The sequence below is a fragment of the Taudactylus pleione genome, unplaced genomic scaffold (assembly GCF_031769625.1).
Source record: "Taudactylus pleione unplaced genomic scaffold, aTauple2 ptg000609l, whole genome shotgun sequence".
Taxonomy (NCBI): domain Eukaryota; kingdom Metazoa; phylum Chordata; class Amphibia; order Anura; family Myobatrachidae; genus Taudactylus; species Taudactylus pleione.
Genome location: NW_028285011.1, coordinates 16944743 through 16972118, shown reverse-complemented (window position 1 = coordinate 16972118; position 27376 = coordinate 16944743). Strand labels below are relative to the sequence as shown.

The 27376-nt window shown below is 39.9% G+C and overlaps 1 protein-coding gene across 1 annotated transcript in view; it reads left to right on the top strand.

The window, feature by feature from the left end:
* The window catches only part of DMD (dystrophin), a 2214077-nt gene that overhangs the window by 513398 nt on the left and 1673303 nt on the right, over positions 1 to 27376 (top strand). The window contains exons 13-15 of the mRNA XM_088454197.1: positions 11998 to 12099; positions 17582 to 17689; positions 20632 to 20811. Coding sequence (XP_088310323.1) covers positions 11998 to 12099; positions 17582 to 17689; positions 20632 to 20811 — 390 coding nt within the window. The remainder of the gene's footprint in view (positions 1 to 11997; positions 12100 to 17581; positions 17690 to 20631; positions 20812 to 27376) is intronic.

The window sequence follows — 27376 nt, the reverse complement described above, 5'->3', positions numbered from 1 at the left end:
CTGGTGTGTTTGCTTTCCAGGAGCACCTGACACATCTGTCAACAAAGGCTGATCGCTCAGCATGGCGAGATATCAAGCACTCATGGTGATATCTCAAGCACTCACTAGCAGCTGTGATATCGGACATATGCACCAATGTGAGACAGATGAACACTTGTATAAAACTGCAAATACATGGAAGAGGTTTATAACTTATTGCACAAGTCACTAATGGCCTTTTTAATACATACTGATAAAGTTATGCCCAATAAATAGTAATCCACAAGCACACTAAAGACATTGATAATAGAGACCACAATGTAGTCTGCAAGTTACAGATTTTGGGGTCAATCGCCCAAGATGCACAAATACCACTAAAACTATACTGGCCATGGGACTCACCAGTTGATTTTAGCAGCGCTCACAGGTGCTTATGGCCAGACAACTAACACAAGATATTGTCTACTGTGTCTTACCCTACATGGAAAAGACCTCATCAGTGAAGCCCTGCAGTCAGCATCCATCAACAGCATTGAGCATTTTTTCCAAATGTTCCATAAACTCTTTTGGATATTGGGGAACTCTCCAACCTGTACTTCAGATTCTATATTGATGGGGTTTTCCCCTTCTCTGCACTGCTGCAAAACAGGGATATACACCAACTCTGAGGCACCCAGAGGACCTGCCAGCTCTTTGTAGAAACTGGAATTAGGAATTAACCCTACAGGCATTGAATACAATTACAACCTTCCCAGCACATAATAACTAAACAAAAGAGGACATTTAGCAAAACAAAAGACACCTATAATGTAATCATCCAAGCCAAGGCACAATATTTGGAGAAAGACAATGGGCCTGATTCAGAGCCGCTTGCTGCTAGCGAGCGCTTACTCTGAATCAGTGCGTTCTTTATTTATTTTTCTTCAGGCCACTCACTAAGCTGTGGGTGACCTCCCACAGCTTTTACAAGCGACCTGGAGCCCGTCACAATTATCGCAACCATCGGGCTTGCGAGGAGACCCTGTGGTAGGGTCTCAGATCTCGCAAGCCCGAGTCCACTCCCTGCTCTAATAGAGCAGGAAGTCCACTACTGACATCACTAGTAATTTCAGTAGGGCCGCCCACAAATGCCAGGCATTCCTAAGGGAACGCCTGCGTTTGTGCAGCCACCCCCACTCCCCCTCCTACAAAACGGGTCGAGCTGTCAATCAACATCAACAGCCGCCCCATCTTGTAGCGAGACCTGTAGCGACGGAGCAGTGGGGGACCATCGACCCGCTTGCTAGCGCTGTACGCTTGCGAGCGGGTCTGAATCAGGCCCAATGTCCTATAACCTGTTGCATTTTAGCAGGCTGAACCCCATAAGGATGCCTTGGAATATAATGCTGTGTCACAATTAATACCCATACATATGCTCCAACCTAAAGTTGATACTTCACAAGCCCCAGCAGATGATACTACTTGAATTCATATTTAAAGAGGAATCCTATTTGGATGTATACCTGTTTTTAATGTGACATAATGTATTGCTTCTAAATGTTGTCTATGCGAGTATGGGATGGAGTAGTTTAGTATCTATTAACACAGTACATCTTTTTGCTACTTTGACCAAGACACAGATTCCAGTGTTTATTTGAATAAAGTGGAAGAATTGGTTCTGTCAAATAAAGAACATTTCAAGTCAATACTGGACCACCTGATTTGCATGGCTAGTTTATTGTTTTGCAGTTTCTACAAACATAGGACCTCATTCAGAGGCGGTCGCAAGAAGCGATCGCTCTCTCTGAGGGCGGCTGCTTCTTTTTTTTAGTGTGGCCTCCTGGTCGCTAGCTAAGCTGTGGGTTACAACCCACAGCTTAGCGACCAACCAGGGTGATGGTCGCGATGGTCTTGACCATCGCGACCATCGGGGCTTGCAACGAGACCCTAAGGTTGGGTCTCGGCAAGCGCAAGCCCCAGGGAGCTTCCTGCTATGATCGAGCAGGAAGCTCCCCACTGACATCATTGCTGATGTCAGTGGGGCCGCCCCCAAACGGCAAGCGTTCCATCGGGAACGCCTCCGTTTGGCCGGCCACCCCCCCTGCCCGCCTCCCAAACGGGGCAAGCTGTTAATCGTCATCGACAGCTCGCCCCCTTTGGTGCAAGACCTGTAGCGACAGGGCACCCATCACTAGCTGGGTCTCTCGCATGCACACGTCGGAGCCAGCGCCGAAGTGCGTATGCCCTGTGAGCAAACCGACCCGGTTGCGAGCGCTCTGCGCTTGTGACCGTGTCTGAATAAGGCCCATAGTTAGGACACCTATGTCATTTTGCATTGCTGGATTCCAAGTCTCCTAAAATAAGAGCTCCTGGAGACTGGTAATATTTGATTACACAGAACTGTCCCATAGCATTCAGTCTTCACAACACATGGGGGACTGTTGAGATTTTTGTGTGCAATTATTTGACCAGCTAACATCTCTCTCCACTTTATTTCACCAGCTCATCTTTTATATTATAAATCTAGCTAACCTTCCTGTTCCTCTCATAGATGTCTGCAGCCTTTAGGAAAGGGGTGTGCGACAAAGACCCAACCCCCCAGCATAGACCACTCCCCTGGGTATAGATATACATATGCACCTCATGTGCACACTTATGTTCCACTTACTCTATCCACCCCATTTTTGTATCCTATATGTCACAATGTACAGTGCATCTGGAAAGTATTCACAACGCTTCACTTTTTCCACATATTGTTATGTTACAGCCTTATTCCAAAATGAAATAAATAAATTTTTGTTCTCAAAATTCTAAACACAATACCCCATAATAACAACGTATAAAAAGTTGTTTTGCGATTTTTGCAATTTGTATTAAAAAAAACAAAGAAATCATATGTACATAAGTATTCAGAACCTTTGCTCAATACTTTGTTGATGCACCTTTCTCAGCATTTACAGCCTCAAGTCTTTTTGAATATGATGCCACAAGCTTGGCACACCTATCTTTGAGCAGTTTCGCCCATTCCTCTTTGCAGCACCTCTCAAGCTCCATCAGGTTGGATGGGAAGCGTCGGTTCACAGCCATTTTCAGATCTCTCCAGAGATGTTCAATTGGATTCAAGTCTGGGCTCTGGCTGGGCCACTCAAGGACATTCACAGAGTTGTCCTGAAGCCACTCCTTTGATATCTTGGCTGTGTGACAAGGGTCGTTATCCTGCTGAAAGATGAACCATCGTCCCAGTCTGAGGTCAAGAGTGCTCTGGAGCAGGTTTTCATCCAGGATGTCTCTTTACATTGCTGCATTCATCTTTCCCTCTATCCTGACAGTCTCCCAGTTCCTGTCACTGAAAAACATCCCCAGAGCATGATGCTGCCACCACCATGCTTCACTGTAGGGATGGTATTGGCCTGGTGATGAGCGGTGCCTGGTATCCTCCAAACATAACACCTGGCATTCACACCAAAGAGTTGAATCTTTGTCTCTCATGGTCTGAGAGTCCTTCAGGTGCATTTTGGCAACTCAAGGTGGGCTGCCATGTACTTTTTACTAAGGAGTGGCTTCCGTCTGACCACTCTACCATACAGACCTGATTGGTGGATTGCTGCAGAGATGGTTGTCCTTCTGGAAGGTTCTCCTCTCTCCACAGAGGAATGCTGTAGCTCTGACAGAGTGACCATCGGGTTCTTGGTCACCTACCTGACTGGGGCCCTTCTTCCCCGATCGCTCAGTTTAGATGGCCAGTCAACTCTAGGAAGAGTCCTCATTGGGACATTCAAAGCAGCAGATTTTTTTCTGTACCCTTCCCTAGATTTGTGCCTCAAGACAATCATGTCTTGGAGGTCTACAGACAATTCCTTGGACTTCATGCTTGGTTTGTGCTCTGACATGTACTGTCAAGTGTGGAACCTTATATAGACAGGTGTATGCCTATCAAAATCATGTCCAGTCAACTGAATTTACCACAGGTGGACTCCAGTTAAGCTGCAGGAACATCTCAAGGATGATCAGTGGGAAAAGGATGCAATCAATTTTGAGCTTCATGGCAAAGGCCATGAATACTTATGTATATGTGATTTCTTGGTGTTTTCTTTAAATTAAATTTGCAAAAATCTCAAAAAAACTTTTACATGTTGTCGTTATGGGGTATTGTGTGTAGAATTTTGAGGACAAAAATTAATTTATTCCAATAAGGCTGTAACATAACAAAATGTGGAAAAAGTGAAGCATTGTGAATACTTTCCTGATGCACTGTATATCTTTTTTTATGACCTCCCCATTAGAAGGGTTGGAATGGCTAATTTGCCCTGTTGTCAGCAGTTTTACATGTTTATTATATTCCAATAAAAAAAATGTAAAATAAAAAAATATACTTTTTTATTTAAAACATAATTTCAGTTGTGTAATTTGAAATGCCTTTGGTAAAAATAATCCAACAGTGGTATTCAATGAGCATCGTTTTGTAAATGAAAGCATTTTTTCCATGTTCAGTTACGTGTATTATATGCTACTTTTAATGGAAATATTCTGTTACAATCTGCTAGGCCTTTATTACCAATTGCAGGTTTCACTAACTCTGTCAGTCAGATGTATAATGAATACTGTTATTCCTTACAATTCATTATGTCATGCAAATTTTATCAATCAATACTTTAAGGTTGAACAATTCATTTCTTTCCAGCCGTGTAGATGCCAAGTCTTTCATACCATTCTTTTTTTAATACAGACCACAAAGACTTGCAGACATTGTGTGACCTTTATTTTTTTTAGCTGGTGCAAGATGATGTATTACCTAAAGTAATCCTAAAAATAGAAGGCAGCAGGTATGTAGCTGCCATCAGCGTAGAATAATTATGAACATTTTCAACATGAAACATTTTGAAAACTATTCAGTTACATTTATCAGACCTTTACTGATAGCCATTCATTGATCAGTTTTACTAAACAACCTTCTTCTAAAAATATAGACTTTGACTTACTGTAACAGATTTCTGAAATGTAACAGATATTGTTTCAAATGTATCTTTCACATTAGATTATTTCCAATTAATCAGCTTTAGTTTCTACAATCATTGGTGTAATGGATCTTGTGTGTTTTTGCACTTCGCGTACAAGTATGGGAAATACAGATTCGGATGCAACTGAAGAGGCATAAGTGGGTGCTCTCACATGTGTACTGTTCAGTTAAATCATGTCAACAGAACTGTGGTCTATGCAGAGATGACTGTTAGGGGTAAATTTACTAAGATGGGAGTCCTATTAAGAAGTGATGTGGCCCATAGCAACCAATCAGATTCTACTTCTCATTTATCTAGTACCTTCTAGAAGATAATACCTGGAATCTGATTGGTTGCTATGGGCAACATCACTTCTTAATAGAACTCCCATCTTAGTAAATTTACACCTAAGTTTAAATACGCTGCTTTTCAGATGTATATATTGCACTAAGACTAGGACTGGTGAAAGTGCGTGCTAATGATGACAGTGACCGGTATGAAATCAATCGTATGAATAGAGGTGATCCAGTCAAAATGATGCATACAACTTTGCATATGGTTGAAAATATATTTATTTCCCTGCAAACAATGTGGGAGCTCTTACATCCAACTTAATTATGCATCAACGTATGTAACAAACAGGTACACTCTAAAGTTTGGGAAGTTTGTAACACTGTTTTATTCAGAAAAACCCAAAACAATAATCTTCTTATTACTACTATGAGACTCATCATGCTCAAACTATCCCAGCTTAATGTTATGTTATTTACAAATACAGGTAGGCATCTTTGTAGAAATATGAAACATGTTTTTAGTATAGTAATATAAAAAATTTCCAGTTATCAATCTTTTGTGTTTTAATGATTGATAATTAACTTATTTATGTTGTTAGGTGCAAAGGATTAAAATAAGGTTGGGAATTCATTAACAAAGTGCAAATGCTAAAGAGCACCACCCAAAATACAAATGTATTTGTAATGAAATGCAAAGTTAGATTTAGCTGTACAACAGTCCTATGATCTAGTTGATTCCCCCACCAACAGTACTCTTGACTATGCTTGTCATTGCAGCTGGTAAAATCATTTTGCTAGTTTACCATATCCACTAAAAGTGGTATTTATCCTTTACAATGTACACCAACCAATATTGTATAGTTGCTGTTATTATCAAAGAAATAGACTAATTTGGTTACTTGTTAATTGGTGGTTATGGGCCTCTGTCCTACAAATAACAAGGACATATTTTCTAGAGAAAGATACATTTTACTATCTGTGATGCTTAACTTAGAAGAGCCACAGCCACAGTATGTCTTAAATTGTGGAACCATATGCAGATCTATTTGCACAGTTCGTTAATTTTCAGCAAAATATTCCCAACATTGTAATACAGAAGGGATATTGGGCATGATCCAGTGGTGAACAGAAATGAGTGCCATGACTCTGAGTCTGCATGCTAATGCCACAGCCGGTGGAATTTGTACAGACACCCATTGGCTGCAATTCAAATCTGCCACTTTGCATAATAAGTCACACCATCGGTTGCTCAGAATGTCTATTGGAACATGGCTACTGGTCCCAGCACAACTGCAAAAAAATCCAGTCGCTTGCTGCAACACATCCGCTAGCTAGCCACTCCCTGTTACCACACAGGAATGCCCAATGATATTGCCTCTCTCTGCATTCCAATTCATTCTGTGTCCCCTGGCAATAATCATTGGGAAGCATATATGACTTGGACACACGCACAGTCTAAAAACAACAGCTGCTTGAGACCGAAATCGACACATGTACACCTCTGAATCAGGCCCATTGTAATAGGCATGGCCACTTAACTGAATGTTTTATGATCAAAGTGGAAATTAAATATATTTAAATTGACTAAACAAAGAATCTGTGATCCTCATCTAGGTGTATGAGGGGTCATCGGTTGATTATGAAGTTTGGGTGTTCTGTCTCGTCAATGTTAAGCCAATTTCACTAACGAATATGAGCACTGATGTACATTAGATAACATATATAACAGCATAAACACACACCCCAATCAGACTATTTTATATATATATATATATATATATATATATATATACACACGAGGGTTGTCCAAAAAGTAATGCCTAAATGCTCATAACTCTGAAATAATATGCAATATTTATTTGAAACTTTGCCAGTTTGTAGTTTAATATGTCTGCTAGCTATATATGTATTTTTGTTTAGGTAGTCCAAGAAATACCATGGAATCCAAAATGAAACAAAGAGCCGTCATTGAATAACTGGAAAAAGAAGGCTGCAGTGCTACAGAAATCCACAGAAGACTGAGAAAAGTGTATGGTGAGCGTACAATTGACTATAGCAATGTCAGATGGTGGATGAAGCGTTTTCAATCGGAAGAATCATCCGTGTGCAGCAAACCTCGTGGTGGCAGACCATCAACTGCAGTGACAGCAGAAAACCGACAAAAAGTCAATGCCATGGTTCAGAAAGACCGTCATGTGACCATCAGAGATGACAGTGATGAACTTGAATGTAGCCTGGGCACTGTAAAAACACTAATCAATGATTTTGGATATCGTAAAGTGTGTGCTAAATGGGTTCCACAGCAATTAACCAGGGATCATAAGGCCCAGAGGGTGGAAGTGTGCAATGACCTTTTGACCAACTTTGAAGCCAACCCTGAGATATTTTTGGAAAATGTCATTACAGGAGATGAGACCTGGGTATTCCTTTATGACCCAGAAACAAAGACCCAATCAAACAATGGAAACACCCAAGTTCACCTAGGTCAAAAAAGTTTAAATCACAGCGATCCGTAAACAAAGTTATGACTGCATTCTTCTGGGATTACCGAGGTGTTATTCTCATCGATTACTTGGAACCAAACCAATCAATCAACAGTGATTGATACATTATTATATTTAAGAAGCTGAAAGAAGCCATCCACAAAAAAATTTCAACAATTCAACTGTCAAATGTCATCTTACACCACGACAATGCCAGACCTCACAATTCGATGGCAACATCTGCGGCCATTGCCAAAATGGGGTGGGAAATAATGCCACATCCACCATACAGTCCTGATTTGGCCCCTTCTGACTTTCATCTGTTTGGCCCTCTGAAATACTGTCTCCAGGGTCAACATTTTGAAGACATAGAGGTTGTTAAAAATGCCATACGTTCCTGGGTCAAACACCAACCACTGGAATTTTTCTAAAGTGGATTCACAGGTTGGGTTGAGAGGTGGAGAAAATGTTTGAGGGCAGATGGTGATTTTTTTGAGTAGAGTCATTCTATTACTAAGACTTCAAAGTATTTTACTGCAAATTTTCAAATCTGTATCTATAATAAAATTTGAGTTGTGTGCATTTAGGTATTACTTTTTGAACAACCCTCGTGTAATATATATATTGATAGAATCACTGGTAAAGTGGTCAATGGCAGGTATGTTTGTCCTAGGTTTGGGTCCCGGGGGTGTGGATGTGAGGAGAGGGAGGGCTCCATCCACAGGCCACTCCAGGTTTTGGGCCTTTCAGCCTGGTAGCAGGCTCATTAGGGCTTACACCTGGAACTGGCTAATTTAAGCTGTGTTCAGTTGTAGTTGAGTGTCTCATATCTGGGAGAGCAGGCCGCAGGTTACCTTGCTCTGAGACACTCTTGGCTGTAAACCAGAAGGTACTGTGGACGGGGATTTTGTTTAGTGTTCTGAAAGTGAGGGAACTTATTGTCTAGTTAGAACCCAGACGGGTTAGGATTTTGTTTGTTTTGTTTTATTTATGTACCTGGCACAATAAAGACTGGCTCCGACCTACTTGTACAAGAACCCCAGAATTTTGTCCTGTTTCTCCAGCTGCGGTGTGTGTAAAGAGGGAGTCTGTCTACCCCAGGAGGGGGACCCCTATCCTGACTGTGTCACAAGATATATATATATATATATATATATATATAGTACATATATAATAGTCTTATTGGGGTGTTTGTATAATGACATTGCTGGGACCATTACATTTCCTATAGGAAATAAGGACACTCTCTATGTAAAAGATGCTGGCTTACAATGTCCAAACAATGAGATACAGTATAATGTCAGCTTTTTTTAACCACTGTCTTCTACCTTGGACTTATTGATCTTCTGCTGTGACATAGTGGTGATCCAATGTCAGATTATTTTTCATCAAGATTTATTTTGTTGCTCAGAACTTCTTTTTCAGCAATTATTTTTAAGAAAACACACCAATTAGCTAAAGAGCATGCCATTAATCGTCCCTCAATGCACAGAAACCCCCCCCCTTCAACCTTGTTCTGTAAATTTGGTTGTCTTATGACATCTATCTCATTCCATCACCAGATAAAGCAAATTCAGATGGAACAAGACTTATTGGGATAAGCAACTTGATTAAGCCACCATCTCAGAGACCTTTTTCAGCCCATCTCTGATTGATTGGGATTTTTTCTCTTCTGTCATAGATATCAATTACAATAACATAGCAAATACACCAGACTGAATTATGTTATCTAATGTAGTCCCAGTGCGTTGCCAAATTTAACTTGTGTATGAATGTAAATATGTACTGATATGTAATATTTTAAAACATAACTTTTTTTTAGATACAAAAGTTTCAAACTGATTAACAGAATTTAAAGTCATGAACAAAACATATTATTTATATCCACTATCATAAAGTAATGAAAACTGAATGGAAAATTTTTAAACTTGTCTATTAATAACTCAATATTTCAGGAGATCATGAAATTATATTTTATTTGTTTGCTCAGTTTCCTTAATACATTCTCACTCTGAAGCCTACTATGTGGTCTCGTGTAATGAACACATTTTAATAATCTTGTGTGATTATAAATTCGTGGGTGATCCCAAATGCCTAATATGCTGCTTAGAAACAGATAAAACAAGCATTAAATTTCCCCTGCAGCCTTTTAACACATGCAAACTTCTAATTTTAAAGTTTTACCTTTTATTATCCTGTATTATTTTAGTATTACATGACTTTTCTAGGCTTAAAAAGAATGAAAATAATAGGTAATGAGGATAGATGATGCAAGATTTACAGAAAAAAATATACTGAGTGTTCTAAAAACATTTTGTTTAGGGAATAATAATGCAAATTGATGTATAATGCTAGTAAACCAGAGGGAAAGGAGTTGATGCTTAAAAGTGCAATGAAAATAAAACATTTATTAAGAGAAATGCAGAGCTAAATAGGTTGAATTGCAAATTGCGCTAGATAAAATATTAAAGTGTACAATGCATATTATATACACCTTATTAGAGTCTACCATGTTCTATTACAGCATAAGATTTATATTTACAGTACCTTACAGACAACAATAAAGCTTTAGCTTTCCTAGGCTAGGACAGTGTCTGACTGGGGTATAAAGGACCCACCAGGGAAACCAATGGCTGGGGCCTACCTAGTAATGTGTAATGATACAATGCGGAATTGGAGGAATGGTCAAGTGAAAAAATCTGCATATATTGTATATAATTAATTTACAGCGAAATATGCAACTACTGTATGTTAAAAAGAGGAGAAATGTATTATTAATACTATTAGGGGTATTCAATATGAAAGGTTAACTTCCCTGGCGAAGTTAACGTTTCATATCGGAGTTTTTTTCTGCATAAAGGTATGGTGCGCGCTCCCGCTTATCCCCGTATTCAAAATAAAATTAACGAAAATGGGAAACTCCGAAGTTGGATTTGCGTAAAGTTACGATTTTTTCCTTAAAATAATTGTAAGACCCCCGCAAAGTTGTAAAAACATGGGGGAACACTATGGGTACCCCCGTTTTAGCCTTTAATTGAAAGTTGGGGATTTAAATAGCCGCAGCAGGTGTTTTTTTTCCGACATTGAAGAAGTGATGCAGAAGAGCACTTAGGTTATTTTTTTCGTTTTTTTAAGTGGTCCCATCAAATTTGGGGTACATGAAAATGGGTACTAGCATATTTTGTCCCTAAAGTAATTTTTTTTAAAATTCTGCATTTGTGCACCTGCCGCTATAATTCTATTCTACAAAACATCTGCCGCATACTTGCAGAATAGCCCTGAACCTATTTCCCTATTGTTTAACAATTTTTTTCGATTTTTTTTTTTGCACCCCAATTTTTAAATTAATTTTTTGGGGTGTCCCTATTTTTTTAAAAAACTTTTTTTGACACAGTTCTTTTTTAAATGTCAATCTCAGGGGTGCAGGCTATTTTTTTTAAGCCTGCACCCCTAAACCCCAATTTTGCACTTTTTTTCGACATCTATTCAATGGTGAAAAGTTATCACCGTTTTTTATCAAAGACTTTTCAAAACTGCGATAAGTCTTTGAAATTGAATACGGTGTAAAACTAAAACAAGTGATATTAACGCAAAAACATTAAAAAGTGCGATATTAACGCAAAAAACGATGTTATCGCACCCATATTGAATACCCCTATATATGTGTAACTGGCGAGGATCCATGCCGGAGACTGCACACTATTTCTCATTTTTAGAAGAGACCATGGTGCAGATGTATCTTCTATTAGTGGGGTACATATCACCACCCCAATTATGGTTCATCTATGTGTCTGTAAGTGGCTTGGTGCCCACGTATCTTTGTGGGTCAGTTAAACAATCGATAAGGCTTCTTGCTATATAATCCTAGATTTGGAATTTTGCTATTTATCAAAGTATACTGCCGCGGAAGCTAGCTATTGCCTATGTAAGAAAGACAAATTAATATATATATATATATATATATATATATATGGATCACTATCGCAAAAACAAATTTGCATGAAAATAATTTGATATATAGCACAAAATTAACCACAAGTAAATGATGTAAAATAAAAATTGGACTGTAAAACAAATCATCTACCTAATATGGGGCATGATTCAGAGATGTACGCAGTTGCACCTAACAGTGAATAAAATTTGATCCCAAACCACATATCACCTTGTGGTAGATTCAGTTATCCTAATATGATTTTCAACAGGAAATGTCCGATTTATTTGAAACATATATAATCATATTTCAATTATGTCTTTTCTAATTTTCAGCATTTGGGAGACCGCTGGGCTGCCATATGCAGATGGACAGAGGACAGGTGGATTCTTTTACAGGAAATTCTTCTGAAATGGCAACAGTTAGCTGAAGAACAGGTCAGTGTTCCTTGGCGTAAACATGTAACAATCCATTTATGATTCATCACTGAGTGACATAACATAGCATATATCATTTCAATGGGATTATTACTATTATATTAAATTAATTATCTTGTATAACTAGTTTTATTTAAATTTACCACCAAAATGTGTTTTTTTTTTTTTCTGTATTCTTCAACCTAACTGTTTAATGGTAGATGTAGACCACCAGACTCATTTGACCTGAGTGGGTAATAGTATTATCTTATTTTTACAAACATGTTTAGTTAATTCTGTGAGCATAATGCATTATGTACAAATAAATTAACTCATATGCCAGTTTATATTTCCCAAATTTAGAATTTGAACTACCTACTGTTTGAGTAACTAAAGTAAGAACTGATCAATATATTAGCTTTATTTTTAGTTAATGAACACAATCCTCACAGTGCAGCTTCCAAATCATATATATTGCTGAATAAAAAAAAGAGTCACAAAAAATAGGGTGAATTGTCCAGTGAATGAATGATTAAGGGAAGTCTCATATTTAAGGGGATGGTGTATGTAGAAGATACAACATAAAAACTATTTTGAGACATGTGCTATGTGTACATTTAAAATACATTTTTGGTTTAAAGATTGAAGGAACAGTTAAAATTTTACAACCAAAATGCAGCAGAGGGGTAGAAATAACAAGTGAATGAACGCACAATGCTAGCAAATGAACAGACATGTCCAGTAAATGAATAATATGACTTGCATCAATAAAACATAGTCAATAGTTCAAATCTAACATTGTATGCAGAAAAATGTAAGATTACTGTATTAAACCTGAAAATGTTAATTCACTGGTAGTGCTCATTCACTGGTAGTGCTCATTCACTGGCTAATTTACCATAATGTAAATTGGAAAATAAACAAAGGTGCAAATGGATCTTTTGAGACCAACAGAACAACCCATTAAATATATACAGAATTTTAAATGTTAGTTTGAGTTCTACAGAGCATTGCTTTAAAAGGGTGTTCCACTATAGGTAATTTCTTTTTATTAGTTACTGCCAGTCAGAGCTGCAACTAGACTTTTTGGTGCCCTGTTCCAGAAAGCGCCTTGGCACCCCCCTCCCCCCAATTTTTCAAATAGGGAACTAAGATGCACACCCGAAAAAGAGGCATGGCTTCACTGGGAAGGGCCAGGGAAGAGATAGGGGAGGCCAGGAGATATTTTGGATAAAATAAGAGAAAGCTACAAGTGAGAATGATAATAGACAGAAAATTGACATGCCCAAATAGCACCCCCTGCCCTGCGGTGCCCTGTGCCATGGCACTGGTCGCACTACCCTAGTTACGGCCCTGCTGCCAGTCATAATGTATCTCCCTCTCAGCACTGTTTAGGTGGGGTCTCTGCGTTGGATGGTGGATCCTCTAAATTGGAGAAATTAGTCAAAATGACAAGTTATTTAATACATCTTCCTTTATATCACTTTTTCTGCTACTGTACTGCAGATCTAAAGAAAAAGATATAGGACCTGATACAGAGTCGCACACTATGCCAATATTCACATAACTGCCAGTGTTTTTTCTTCAGCGCACTCATCTACGTTGCATCATGTATGCATCCTGATTTTGTTTGTATAGAGATGCAGTTCAAATTTAAATGCACTGTATCAGCAATGTAAGGGGGTGTCCTGAGCAGTGGCTAGGAGGTAATGGGGGTGGCTTAAAAGAAACATGGGAGTGTCACAGGTGTGATGCTGAAAATGGCTGTGCACAAAGTAGCTGAGCAACTCCCATAGTACGCCATACTCAGACTTACAAACTGCACCCGCCATAGGTGACATAAACGTATCAAGTGGTATTATAGTGTTTTCAGACGCTGACAGTGGGAGTCTCAGTCCTTACACATTTGGACGCACAGATAAACACCAGGGAAGGGCTTTGTGGCGCAATTAGCATAAAGACGTAACTGCGACTGCAGCAAATTATGCAGACACAATTGTTGCAAACTATGCAGACACGACTGCAGCATATTACACAGCTGCAGCCGTGTCTGCGTCCATCTCATTAGCAGCCCACATAGAGTAGAAATTGTTCAAAAAAGTCACACCATGGTGTAAATTGTTATTGAATCAGTCCCTGAGCATGCTACCTTATCCTTATATTGGAATCAGTCCCTGAGCATGACATCTTATCCTTATATTGGATTCAGTCCCTGAGCATGATACCTTATACTTATATTGGAATCAGTCCCCGAGCAAATTCCTTATCTTTATATTGGAATCATTCCCTGAGCATGTTACCTTATCCTTATATTGGAATCAGTCCCTGAGCATGTTACCTTATACTTATATTGGAATCAGTCCCTGAGCATGTTACCTTATCCTTATAATGGAATCAGACCATGAGGATGTTACCTTATTGTTATATTGGAATCAGTCCCTGAGCATGTTGCCTTATCCTTATATTGGAATCAGTCCCTGAGCATGTTACCTTATCCTTATATTGGATTCAGTCTCTGAGCATGTTACCTTATCCATATTTTGGAATCAGTCCCTGAGCATCTTACCTTATCCTTATGTTGGAATCTGTCCATGAGCATGTTATCTAATCCTTATATTGGAATCAGTCCCTAAGCATGTTACCACCTTCTTATATTGGAATCAGTCCCTGAGCATGATACCTTATCCTTATACTGGAATCCGTCCCTTAGCATGTTACCTTATCCTTATATTGGAATCCGTCCCTTAGCATGTTACCTTATCCTTATATTGGAATCAGTCCCTGAGCAGGTTACCTTATCCTTGTATTGGAATCAGTCCCTGAGCAGGTTACCTTATCCTTGTATTGGAATCAGTCCCTGAGCATGTTACCTTATCCTTATATTGGAATCATTCCCTGAGCATGTTACCTTATCCTTATATTGGAATCAGTCCCTGAGCATTTTACCTTACCCTTATATTGGAATCAGTCCCTTAGCATGTTACCTAATACTTATATTGGAATCCATCCCTGAGCATGTTACCTTATCCTTATATTGGAATCAGTCCCTGAGCATGTTACCTTATCCTTATATTGGAATCAAACCCTGAGCATGTTACCTTATCCTTATATGGGAATCAGTCCCTGAGCAGGTTATTTTATCCTTGTATTGGAATCAGTCCCTGAGCATGTTACCTTATCCTTATATTGGAAACTGTCAGTGAGCATGTTACCTTATCCTTATATTGGAATCCGTCCCTTAGCATGTTACCTTATCCTTATATTGGAATCGCTCCCTCAGCATGTTACCTTATCTTTATATTGGAATCAGTCTCTGAGCATGTTACCTTATCCTTATATTGGAATCCATCCCTGAGCATCTTACATTATCCTTATATTGGAATCAGTCCCTGAGCATGTTACCTTATCCTTATATTGGAATCAGTCCCTGAGCAGGTTACCTTATCCTTGTATTGGAATCAGTCCCTGAGCAGGTTACCTTATCCTTGTATTGGAATCAGTCCCTGAGCATGTTACCTTATCCTTATATTGGAATCCGTCCCTTAGCTTGTTACCTTATCCTTATATTGGAATCCGTCCCTGAGCATGTTACCTTATCCTTATATTGGAATCCGTCCGTTAGCATGTTACCTTATCCTTATATTGGAATCCGTCCCTTAGCATGTTACCTTATCCTTATATTGGAATCCGTCCCTTAGCATGTTACCTTATTCTTATATTGGAATCGCTCCCTGAGCATGTTACCTTATCTTTATATTGGAATCAGTCTCTGAGCATGTTACCTTATCCTTATATTGGAATCATTCCCTGAGCATGTTACCTTATCCTTATATTGGAATCAGTCCCTGAGCATGTTACCTTACCCTTATATTGGAATCAGTCCCTTAGCATGTTACCTAATACTTATATTGGAATCAGCCCCTTAGCATATTACCTAATACTTATATTGGAATCCATCCCTGAGCATGTTACCTTATCCTTATATTGGAATCAAACCCTGAGCATGTTACCTTATCCTTGTATTGGAATCAGTCCCTGAGCATGTTACCTTATCCTTATATGGGAATCAGTCCCTGAGCATGTTACCTTATCCTTATATTGGAATCAGTCCCTGAGCATGTTACCTTATCCTTATATTGGAATCCGTCCGTTAGCATGTTACCTTATCCTCATGTTGGAATCAGTCCCTGAGCATGTTACCTTATTCTTATATTGGAATCATTCCCTGAGCATGTTACCTTATTCTTATATTGGAATCCGTCCCTTAGCATGTTACCTAATACTTATATTGGAATCCATCCCTTAGCATGTTACCTTATCCTTATATTGGAATCAGTCCCTGAGCATGTTACCTTATCCTTATATTGGAACATTCGCTGAGCATGTTACCTTATCCTTATATTGGAATCCATCCCTGAGCATGTTACCTTATACTTATATTGGAATCAGTCCCTGAGCATGTTACCTTATCTTTATATTGGAATCAGTCCCTGAGTATGTTACCTTATACTTATATTGGAATCAGTCCCTGAGCATGTTACCTTATCCTTATATTGGAATCAGTCCCTGAGCAGGTTACCTTATCCTTATATTGGAATCAGTCCCTGAGCAGGTTACCTTATCCTTATATTGGAATCAGTCCCTGAGCAGGTTACCTTATCCTTATATTGGAATCAGTCCCTGAGCAGGTTACCTTTTCCTTATATTGGAATTAGGGCCTGATTCAGAGCCGGACGCTCTGACAAGAGCGCTCACTCTGAATCAGGGCCCTCCTACCTAATATTGGAGCAGCCTCCTGGCCGCTCGCATAGCTGTGGGTGACCACCCACAGCTTATGCAAGCGGCCAAAAAGATGGTCGCGATGGTCTTGACCATCGCGACCTTCGGACTTGCGACGAGACCCTGCGGTAGCGTCTCACTGCCGTAACCCCAGGAGTGCTTTTGGCTCTATCAGAGCTAAAAACACTCCCACTGACATCACTAGTGATGTCAGTGGGGCCGGCCCCAGATGTTAGGCGTTCCCTTGGGAACGCCTCCGTCTGGGCAGCAACGCACCCGGCACGTCTCCGTCTCGACAGCACGCCTCCTTTGGTGTGAGACCCATAGCGACGGCTTGGCCGTCGCTCTTCGGGTCTCGCGCATTTGCACAATGGAGCTCCCTCCGTCGTGCGCATGCGTACGACGGGCACCATCGACCCGCTAGCGAGTGCTCAGCGCTCGCGAGCGTGTCAGAATCAGGCCCTTTGTCCTTGAGCATGTTACTTTATTCTTTTATTGGAATCCATCCCTGAGCATGTTACCTTATCCTTATATTGGAATCCGTCCCTGAGCATGTTACCTTATCCTTATATTGGACTCCGTCCCTTAGCATGTTACCTTTCTCTTACATTTTACTACTTACCATTAGAAGAACTAGTAATAGTTTTTGGTAAAGTTTTATTCATATTTACTTTCAGACAGTAGTTGATTCATTCACTTAATCCGATGTATAATTTTATTTTAGTGCCTATTTGATGCCTGGCTGACCGAAAAAGAAGAAGCGGTGAATGTCATTCACACTGCAGACTTTAAGGATCAGAATGAAATGCTTTCTAACCTGAGGAAATTAGCGGTATGTGTATATGCTTGACTTATTTCCAACAATGTATCCTATGATTAGAGATGGAGAATAATAATTTGAATGTTTCTTTGTTATTTCTTTGTTATTTTAATATAAAAGTAAGAACCTCCTTTTGCTTTACAATCCTAGCAGATGCAGTGTTGCTATGATAGTCTATTTCCATTTTCTTTCCTTATTTTACACCATTTTTTGTGTCATGATACAGTATGCATGAAATATTGGAAGCCAGATAACAAAATGTCTCTCCCACAAAGCACACTGCATTAAAAATCAGTTTGTGTTAAAGTATGTCATTCTTTGCATTCATGCTGAAGAATAACACTAATAAATCTATGATTAGTATTAATATAATATTAATAAATCTATACCAGTGGTCGCCAACCTTAATTGGTGAGTGAACTACTCGAGATAAATGAAACGTCCTGAAGAGCTACTAAAATTGTAGGGAAAAAATATCTGTAGTGTGTCCACGTTAAGTGGTCTAGCAACTTACTTTTTAATACTGCAGGCTCTTATTCTGGAGAAACGCCTTGCCTTATCAAGTTAATTAAATCCAGGCAGTGCTGGGCGGGAGTCACTCGTGGTGTCAGTCATGTAATTTGCTGCTGTGCCGTGGCATCAATGTTACAGGGAGCATGTCAGGTGATTGCTGTAGCTGCTACGGCAATCACCTGTTGTGCTTCCCATGGCTCCACCCACAACATCGACGCCACAGGAGAGCGCGTATCAGAGGCCTCATCACTTCCTCATAGTCTAATAGTTGACTCCAAGCTACCGAAATTATGACCGTGAGCTACGGGTTGGCGACCACTGATCTATACTAATATAATAAGAATGTTGTGCCTGTCTGTTTGTTCCAAGTTGGTGCAAAAATTACCGATTTTCATGCAAACTGCATAATTTTGTAGTGGAAACTCCTATAAATAACCTGCACAATACAAGAGATAGGCGTGGCACCATGCACGCAGCCGGTAATGGGAGGGGGGGAGAGGTGCTTTGGGACAGCATTCACTTGAATTGAAGAGGGCACTGCTTATAGTTTGGAATTTTACTGTTTACATTGATAGAAAACAGTAAAAATATTGATCATACATACACAATATATACCAATGTGGGTTCCTCAAACAACAGGTATTATATGAATTCAGTGGAGGGAGTAACAGCTATGTTTTTCCTGTGACTGACATTCATTAACTACTTTTTATATAATTTAATTGGCAATAACTTTGATCTGCTGGATTACTGGTATTAATATTTAAATTACTATTTTGACAATTTGATGTTCTTAAATTAATAACCTTTTAGTCATTTTTTAATTCCTGTCTATTATTTAGCCATAAAAATGTTTACAAAATGTATCCAGCAATGCTTGCTTTAATCTGCAACTATTCATGTACTCTCTGCAATTAGTACAAGATGATAAACATGCAAAACAATGACTGAAAATTGTTATTTCATTTTAGAATGCACTTTCAAGACACTTGATATAATGTATTTGTTGACAAATAACAGTAAATCATGTATATAAGCTTTATTGCAATTCATTATAATACTATACTCTAGTTATGATTAAAAGGTCATAATGACATTGGAGAGGACCCCCTCCCCTCCCCTCGCACACACATACAAATAGAATATGGACAAAAATAAAGAAAAATATTACATTTGAAAGTATTTAACCTTATGAAAAGGTGTATGCAATGATTCTAAATGGGTAGCATTCTGAAAATTCAAGGAAAAAGATTTAAGCAAATTATAGATGTAAAATTAACTTGTAAGAAGAAGGCCACAGGGATAACATTTTTAGCAATATTTTTCCATTCACCATTTAATATGATCATATCACACAAAGGGATGTAGTTTATATCCCAGGACGCCAGCGCTCAGAAATCTGGTGGCAGAATACTGACACCAGTTAGAATCCCAGCATCAGCATCGTGACCGCCGGGATACCGACGGTAAGTATTGGAGTTAGGGGGAGAGTTAGGCTGCGGGGGGGAGAGGACTCGGTTTAGGTTGCGGGGAGGGCGAATGGGTATGTAATACCGGCAGTCGGGATGCCTCCTGTCACAATACAGACAGCGGCAACCTGATGGTCAGTATACTAACCCTCTCCCCCTAGCCCTAACCCTCCCTTCTTGTAGCCTAACCTTAACCCTCCTCACCCCACACCCTAACCCTCCCCATTAGTACTTAAACCTAACCCTCCCCCCTTAGTGCCTAACCCTAACCCCCCCAGTGGTGCCTAACCCTAACCCCCCCTAGGGATGCCTAACCCTAACCACACCCCAAAGAAAACCTAACAATAACCCCGCTGTGCTGAATAAACCTAACACTCACCCCCCCCCCCCACACTCCCCGTAGCTAACAGCTAAGACCCCCGGCTTACCTCATTTGGGATGGCGTCTGTCTAGATTTCGGCATCGGGATTAAGATAGGCGTTTCTATTTCGATGCCTATATTTAGTCCTGTGTCAGGCTTGCTATGTCGGGATTTTGAGTGGTGGCATCCCGTCCACCGGTCTCCTAAGTACATCCCAAGGGAGGGTTAAGTGTAGGGAGGTAGGTTTAGGATACTAACCCTGTTGGGATTCTGACCACCAGAATCTTGAGCATCAGCATCCCGTACCCAGCACCTCACACATTATTATTTTACAGCACTACCATTCTGACAGTCAACATTTTGTACCACATCCAAATGCATGCATGTCATAACAAATAAACCTATTTCACAAAGGAACACAGCTAAAATGGTACATGGCCTACATCATAAAGCTTACCCAGGAAGACTAAAAGATCTTTTCATTTATAGTTTGGAGCAGAGAAGGGAAAGGGGGGACAGCATATTAACTTTGAAATATATCAAGCTTTATTATGGTGAATGTACTATGAATTAACATGTATGTGAAAAAATAATAAAACCTCTTTTAACAGATTTTGAAGGGAGAATTAGAAATTAAAAAGAAGACTATGGATAATCTCTATTCACTAAGTCAAGATCTCGTTTCCTCATTGAAAAATAAAACAGTGTCTCAAAAAAATGATGCAAGGCTGGAAAACTTCGCTCAGAGATGGGATGATCTTGTGCAACAGTTAGAGAACTGTACTATGAAGGTAGGTTTTGTTGCTAATGCTATATCTAAATTATGCTAACAAGTTTTCTAAGAAATATGTCCACCCACTTATTCTTCACATCTACACTGATTGTAAATAATTGTCAAAAAAATTCTTAAATTTTGGTGGAAAACATAACTTAAATAGTGACAATTTTATTAGCAGAATCATACAGAAGGATGTTAGTGGGCATAAGGAAAGTATTTGTACTGGTAATATACTGTATGCAAGCAACAAGAGTCATACTCTGTAGTCACAAAAATTATAACAACACATATATCAAATACACAGTGACATTCCAGTGGTGTCTGAGGATGTAAGATCAGTGTGAAAATGCCTTCATGCGGCATAGTAAAAAAATTTCCCAATATAGTAGGTTACACCTCCTTCGTATTGGGGATGCTATTATTCATGGTAGCCATGCTACAATATGCAAAACATACAAACCATAATGTTACTTCACATTTTCCCATAATCTTATATCAACCAAGAAAACAAGTCAATTCCTATTTTCATGCAGTTAAAAAAATAAACATTAACAAATGCTCTCACTATATATTGTTTCATGGAGACACATTGTAATAAGCATCCTCTAAGAAGGTTTCTTTGAAAGATCTTATAACCTTCTATCACTTATGACAACTAATCCCCCCCACCATCTCTTCTTCTCCATTCCTCCCCTATTAATTCAGAACATTTTATAGCTTAACGTGCATAACCTGTTGGTTACAGTATGTTAATTTGTTTTGTTCTTTTACGTGAATCTTTGTGATCACATACTGTGTTGTGCATTTGAAAGTCTTATTTTACATATAAGCCATGTTTTATAAATCGTGTTTAAAAGTGTTATCAAAGCATGAATAAATACTATTATTTGCAGCTTACTGCTACGTGAAGCTCTGACTCATCTGTGGTAAAATTGGGGTTAAGTTATCTCAGAAAGCTAACCACAAGTGAAGTGCGAGTGTGTGAATGAGAGACTGTAGGAGGAAAGGTTATTGGTTATCACTCTCATATCACTGTTTCAGAATGTGACTATAAGATTTGAAAAGTAATGTGTCTACTGATTTACACTGTACAAAGTTAAGGTGTCCATATATAATAACATTTTGATCTGAAATCAGTAGCTCCACTGGGACTCACTGAAAATTTGGGTTTGTTTTGCTTTTTGTGATCAAGTATTTTGATGCACGTAAGATTTTCCTGATTTAATGTCTTTGCTTCGTATGCTGTGTCATGTCCTGTGCAATAGGATGGGTGAACAAATTTTCTATAGGCTATTTAGAATTTGTTGGCTAATTTGAGTTACATGAATGTATATAGCTGCTTTCAGATTGGATGGGCTGTATTTAAACAGAGGTATTTGATGTCCATAAATGGTCCTACCAGAGATTGTCAGGACAGGGATTCTTGTGCCCTACTAAAATATATGATTACAGTGATTATTAGTATGTGATCATATGCCTGTTTTAGAGGATTAGTATAAGGCAAAGTTTGGCATTATGCATATGTTGGTCTAAATTTTGATCCATTTGTTATAGCATTTTGTGAGTGACAGCAATCTCACCCTGATCTCAGAGGCTGTCCTGCCTAGGCCAGTGGAAAAGGTGCCAGGATTAGTTGAAGTACTCTGCATTCATAAGTCCACAGAAAACTTCTCCCGGGTGCGAGTGAGCCTCACCATAAAGGAACGCACTTATGAGGTGGACTCTGCAATTGGTCCTAAGCTCCCCTATCCTATCATATTGGGGTACAATTTACAAGGATTTGTTGAGCTGTTAAAGGAATCACAGAGACTACTCCAATGTAAAGTCTCCAAGGCCCTACCCCAGAAAAGGGAGAAGATTGGAAAAGCACGACCAGTCCTCTTTGGAGAGAGAACCTCTGCGCAATTAATGTCTGAGGAAAGAAATCTGCTACACTTTTGCCCGGTTACAGCCAGACAGAAAAACACCTTGTCAGCAAAACAGCAAAAAGGAGCAGAAGCCTTAGTTCACAATAATCAGGGTGTGTTTTCTTCCCTGCTGGTACGCACTACCTTGGAGAAACACAACATAAATACACCTGGAGGAGTCGGCGTAAAACAGCAACCATATCACATTTCTAAGCCACGGCGACAAGCTAACAGGCAGGAAGAAGGTTCGGTCACTATACTTTTCGCTAGACCGCTCGGTTATCGCACTGGCTCTTTCAGGAATACTAGTCTGCGGGGCAGTGGAAAAGAGCAGAACCTGGTGTCCGCAAGAACCTGGTGTCCGCAAGGATGATTTATCCTCTGCTTGAACAAACCATGTTCAGGGGGTATGAAGAAAACATGCCTGGAAAGGTGGTTCGGAAGGCTGAAGGGTGTCGGCCGTCACCAAGGAATACGTGCACTTCTCTAAGCTTTCAAAAGTGAAAGGGTGGATGTGTGGTTAGAGGGGTCTCTCACCTGAATTGCCCATATTCTAGTTGAGGCTGGAGTAAAACCTGTGCATTCTGCATTAGCAGTGGAGGTGTGGAATTCCAGGTTTTTACATTTACAAGACCCAGCTGGAAGAATCACTGGAGCATAGGAAGTGTTTAAAACTCCCACACACCTGAAGCTCCTTGCTCCTTATGCCGGATAAGCTGGCCAGGCGATAGGCATGGGGTGGTGGTTAGCATTAGGGTGCCAGGACCTGGAAGGTCTACAGATATTGAAACTGCTGACTGTAAAGCACAAAGAGTGCTGATACATTGACTTTTATGTTTGTTTGCTTATCTTCTGTTATGTGCCTGTGTGTGTCCAGACCTATGCTCACATATGCTATGGTGCAGTGTTTGCTGCCACTAAAAGCCACTGCTTTACCAAGTACCTGCCTGTCTGGAGTCCTCATTTCTATACCCCTTGTCACTATATACATATATATATATATATATATATATTATAGTATACATAGGACAGATTAAATTAGCTGTGGACACTCCGAGTGGTACTGTACTTCCCAGGAGAATAAGTGGGTCTGGGATTTGACCATGGCAACTGTCAAGATGGGACCAAAGCCAGCATATGATTGATTATAAAAGGCATCCAGACATGCCATGCAAAGTTACCATTAAAGCTTGGAGAAAGAGGGGAAGCAACCCTCACTACAGAAAAGGGGGTAACAGCTCCATTCACCAAAGAAAAGTCTCAAGTGTCATGTTGCTGAAAGGGGGTCCCCATGCACAATAGCTCCCAGCCACCAGTGATGGAAAGACACAAATGGGATGGTTGAGCGACAGTTAAGAACTATTGTAGTAAAGAGCTGTTGTTTAAATGTTATACGTCAGGGGAATTAAAAATGCAGTCTTCCAGCTTTTGTGGAAGTACACATCCTAGCATGCCCTGCCACAGTTTTAACATGCCCAAACAGCAAAAGTCATGCAGGACCTGGGATGTGTAGTTCCACAACAGCTGGAAGGCGCATGTTGAATTCCCCTGTTATACATGCTATTTAATAACATGTTGATAAGCATTTTGCAAGAGAAAAGACAGCGGAGGAAATATATTTCTCTATTTTGTAACCTAAGTCATGCACTGGAGAAATTACTATAAAGGAGTTTATTGTGTGATAAGATATGGTCTAGAACCCAGTTTATCCCAACAACTAACATGCATCGATCATTAGTGTGTCAACCTTTTGACCATGTCGACCATTTGACATTGTCAATCTAAGTCTGTTTTGACCTTTTAACTGTCACCATTTGACCCTGTTGACCTATTGATCCTGTTGACCTTTTGACCCTGTCAACCATCTGATGTCGACCTATTATTATTATTATCATTTATTTATTTGGCACCACAAGTGTTTCGCAGCACCTTACAAAGTACATAAATAAATAGGTGACCAGCGACTTACAGTAAAATACAATGCAGGACAAGGACATGGATAATATATATTGCTACATTAGCGACCATAACACCCACATAAGCAACAGAGCAAAGCAACCAAGTGTTAGGTGCCCTAGTGGTGAGTAAGAAATAGATGAAAGTAAGATAAGTAGACACACAAGAGGGTAGAATGTAAGGGTAGAATAAGGAGACACACAAGAGGGTACACAAGAATGTAAGCTCATAAGAGCTTACATTCTAAAGGGGAAAGGTAGACAAACAGGTGTAACACAGATAGTCTATTGACTGTCTATCTAGACACATACACATAGAACTTCCTTCAGAATACCGGGAAAAACAGGACCTAGATACAACAGGGACGTACAAAGATTACAATATAAATGCAGACATGAAAATAAAGGATAGGATGGACCTACTTATAAGAGAGCTTACATTCTAATTCCAAGAGAACAAAGCTGAAACAGGAGTAGCAAGTGCAGAATTGTGAGTAGCATAATGTTAACTAGGGTAAGCTGTGATAAATAGATGTGCTTTCAAACTGTGGGAGAGTCTGATGGTTAGGAATTCTATAACTGAGTAGCAACATAGGAGAATACTCGGTAGTGTTAGTGGTAACTGGCTACCAGAGGAAAGGCAAGAGGTAGTTTGAAGAGAGTAATGGTGCATGCACATGTAGCGATTTAAATAGATTTGAACAATAATGATATCGTTATCTTTCAAATCGTTCTTTTAAATGGTCCCTACCAACTTACCTTCGACCAGCAATGCGCGGCATGTATGGACGATAGAGATATCATCCATCGGCCGGGCATGCCGGTCAACTTGCTCACGGGTGGTGTGATGTGCTGGATGATTGATATTGATCATCCAGCATACCAGGGAGGGTGATAACGATCTGTCAGCAATATCGCATTGCTGACAGATCGCTACGTGTGTATGCACCATAAAAATGTGATCTGACATGAGATCAGATTTGCAATAAATGAAAGATGTTGGTGGGGTTTTTCTTAGATAGTGGTATGTCATGTGAATTGTCTTCATAGGACAAAAAGAGCCAATGTAGGGATTTCCAAAGTGGTGCAGCAGATATGGAGCAGCAAAAGAGGAAGATTAATCTTGTTGCAGTATTTCAGATGGATTGCAGCGTGGCTAGATGGGTGAGGGGAGATGGGCACTAGTCAGAGTGGAAGATGATATGAGAGTGTGAAAAGGATGTATTCTGATAATATTTCTATGGTATATATGAGAGAATAGATGTAAAGAATAAAGCAGAGGGCCAGAGTAAAGTGTGACAGCAGCGGGCTTGGGAGGCTGAGGAAATTATGGTGTAACTGACTGTGAGGAAGAAATCAAGGAAGGTGGTGGCTCTTGGAAGATATATAACTATAAGATCTGTTTTTCACATGTTGAGCTGTAGGTAGCATTAGGACGTCCATGTGGAGATGGCAGAGAGACAGTTGGTTACAAGAGACAGTGCAGAGGAGTAGAGATCAGGGGAAGAGAGGTAGATTTTGTTGTAATCAGTGTAGCATTAATACTGAAGGTGGAATGAGTGAATAAGAGAAGAGGTGTACAGAGAGAAAGCAAAGGGAATAGAGCCTTGTGAGAACCCTACAGATTCTATGCAATCCATAGGGAAAACCCAGGAGCGCCCCCCCCCCCAGATGTGGATCAAGAGATGGACAGTAAAAAGGTTGACAGTGTCTAGATAGACACCAGATGTTAGATGGTCAAAAGATTGACTGGGACAAAAGGTCAACACACTAAATGTCAACATGTAAGAAGGTCAACATGTACAAATGATCGACAGGGTCAAAAGGTCAACACAAAAATGGTTGACATGATTTTTTTGTTTTCTAGCCTAACCCTAACCCACCGGTAATTGCCTAACCCTCCCTACTGGTTCCTAACCCTAACTGTCGGGGTAAGTGCCTAACCCACCGGTAAGTGTCTAACCCTAACCTAAACCTAACCCTAACCCAAAAAAATAATAATAATGTGTTGACAATTTTTGTGCCGACGCTTTGACCATGTCGACCTTCTTACATGTCGACCTTTTGTCCCTGTCGACCTTTTGTCCCATTCGACCTATTGACCATCTAACATCAGGGGCAGGATGTAATAGAGATAGGGATAGGGATAGGGATGCCAGAGGTGCGGGATGCAGACTGATCTCAATCGTTTTATTAAAGTTGCAGTCATTTACAAGGCAAAGCTGAACTGGCTTTGCCTTGTAAATGACTGCAACTTTAAAAAACTGATTGAGATCAGTCTGCATCCCGCACCTCCGTCAGACTCGATCTTTATTACATAGCTCTATTGGAGATGATTGGATAGACTGAGGGCCCGATTATGACCCGGACGCTAAGCCACGGACGCACGCTATGGGCGATTGTTGCCCATCTGCGCATGCATCGCAGTGCGTGTGCGTGAACCAGTCACTGCGATCGGGAATTGTGCGCTCATTATACACAGACTGAGCGCTACTTTAACTGACAGATCATGCCGTTTGTGGGTGGTAACAGGGGAAGGTGCTTGTGAACGGGGGAGTGGTGGTGCGAAAGCAGGCGTGTCTGGGCGTCAAAACTGAGTTTTATTAGCATTATTAGCATTAGCATGGAAGAGTCATTGTACACGTCACTTGGTTGTATTTCAGCCTGCCGTGATCGCAGTGCTTGCGGCAGGGTAGGGTCTACCTCAAGCACTGCG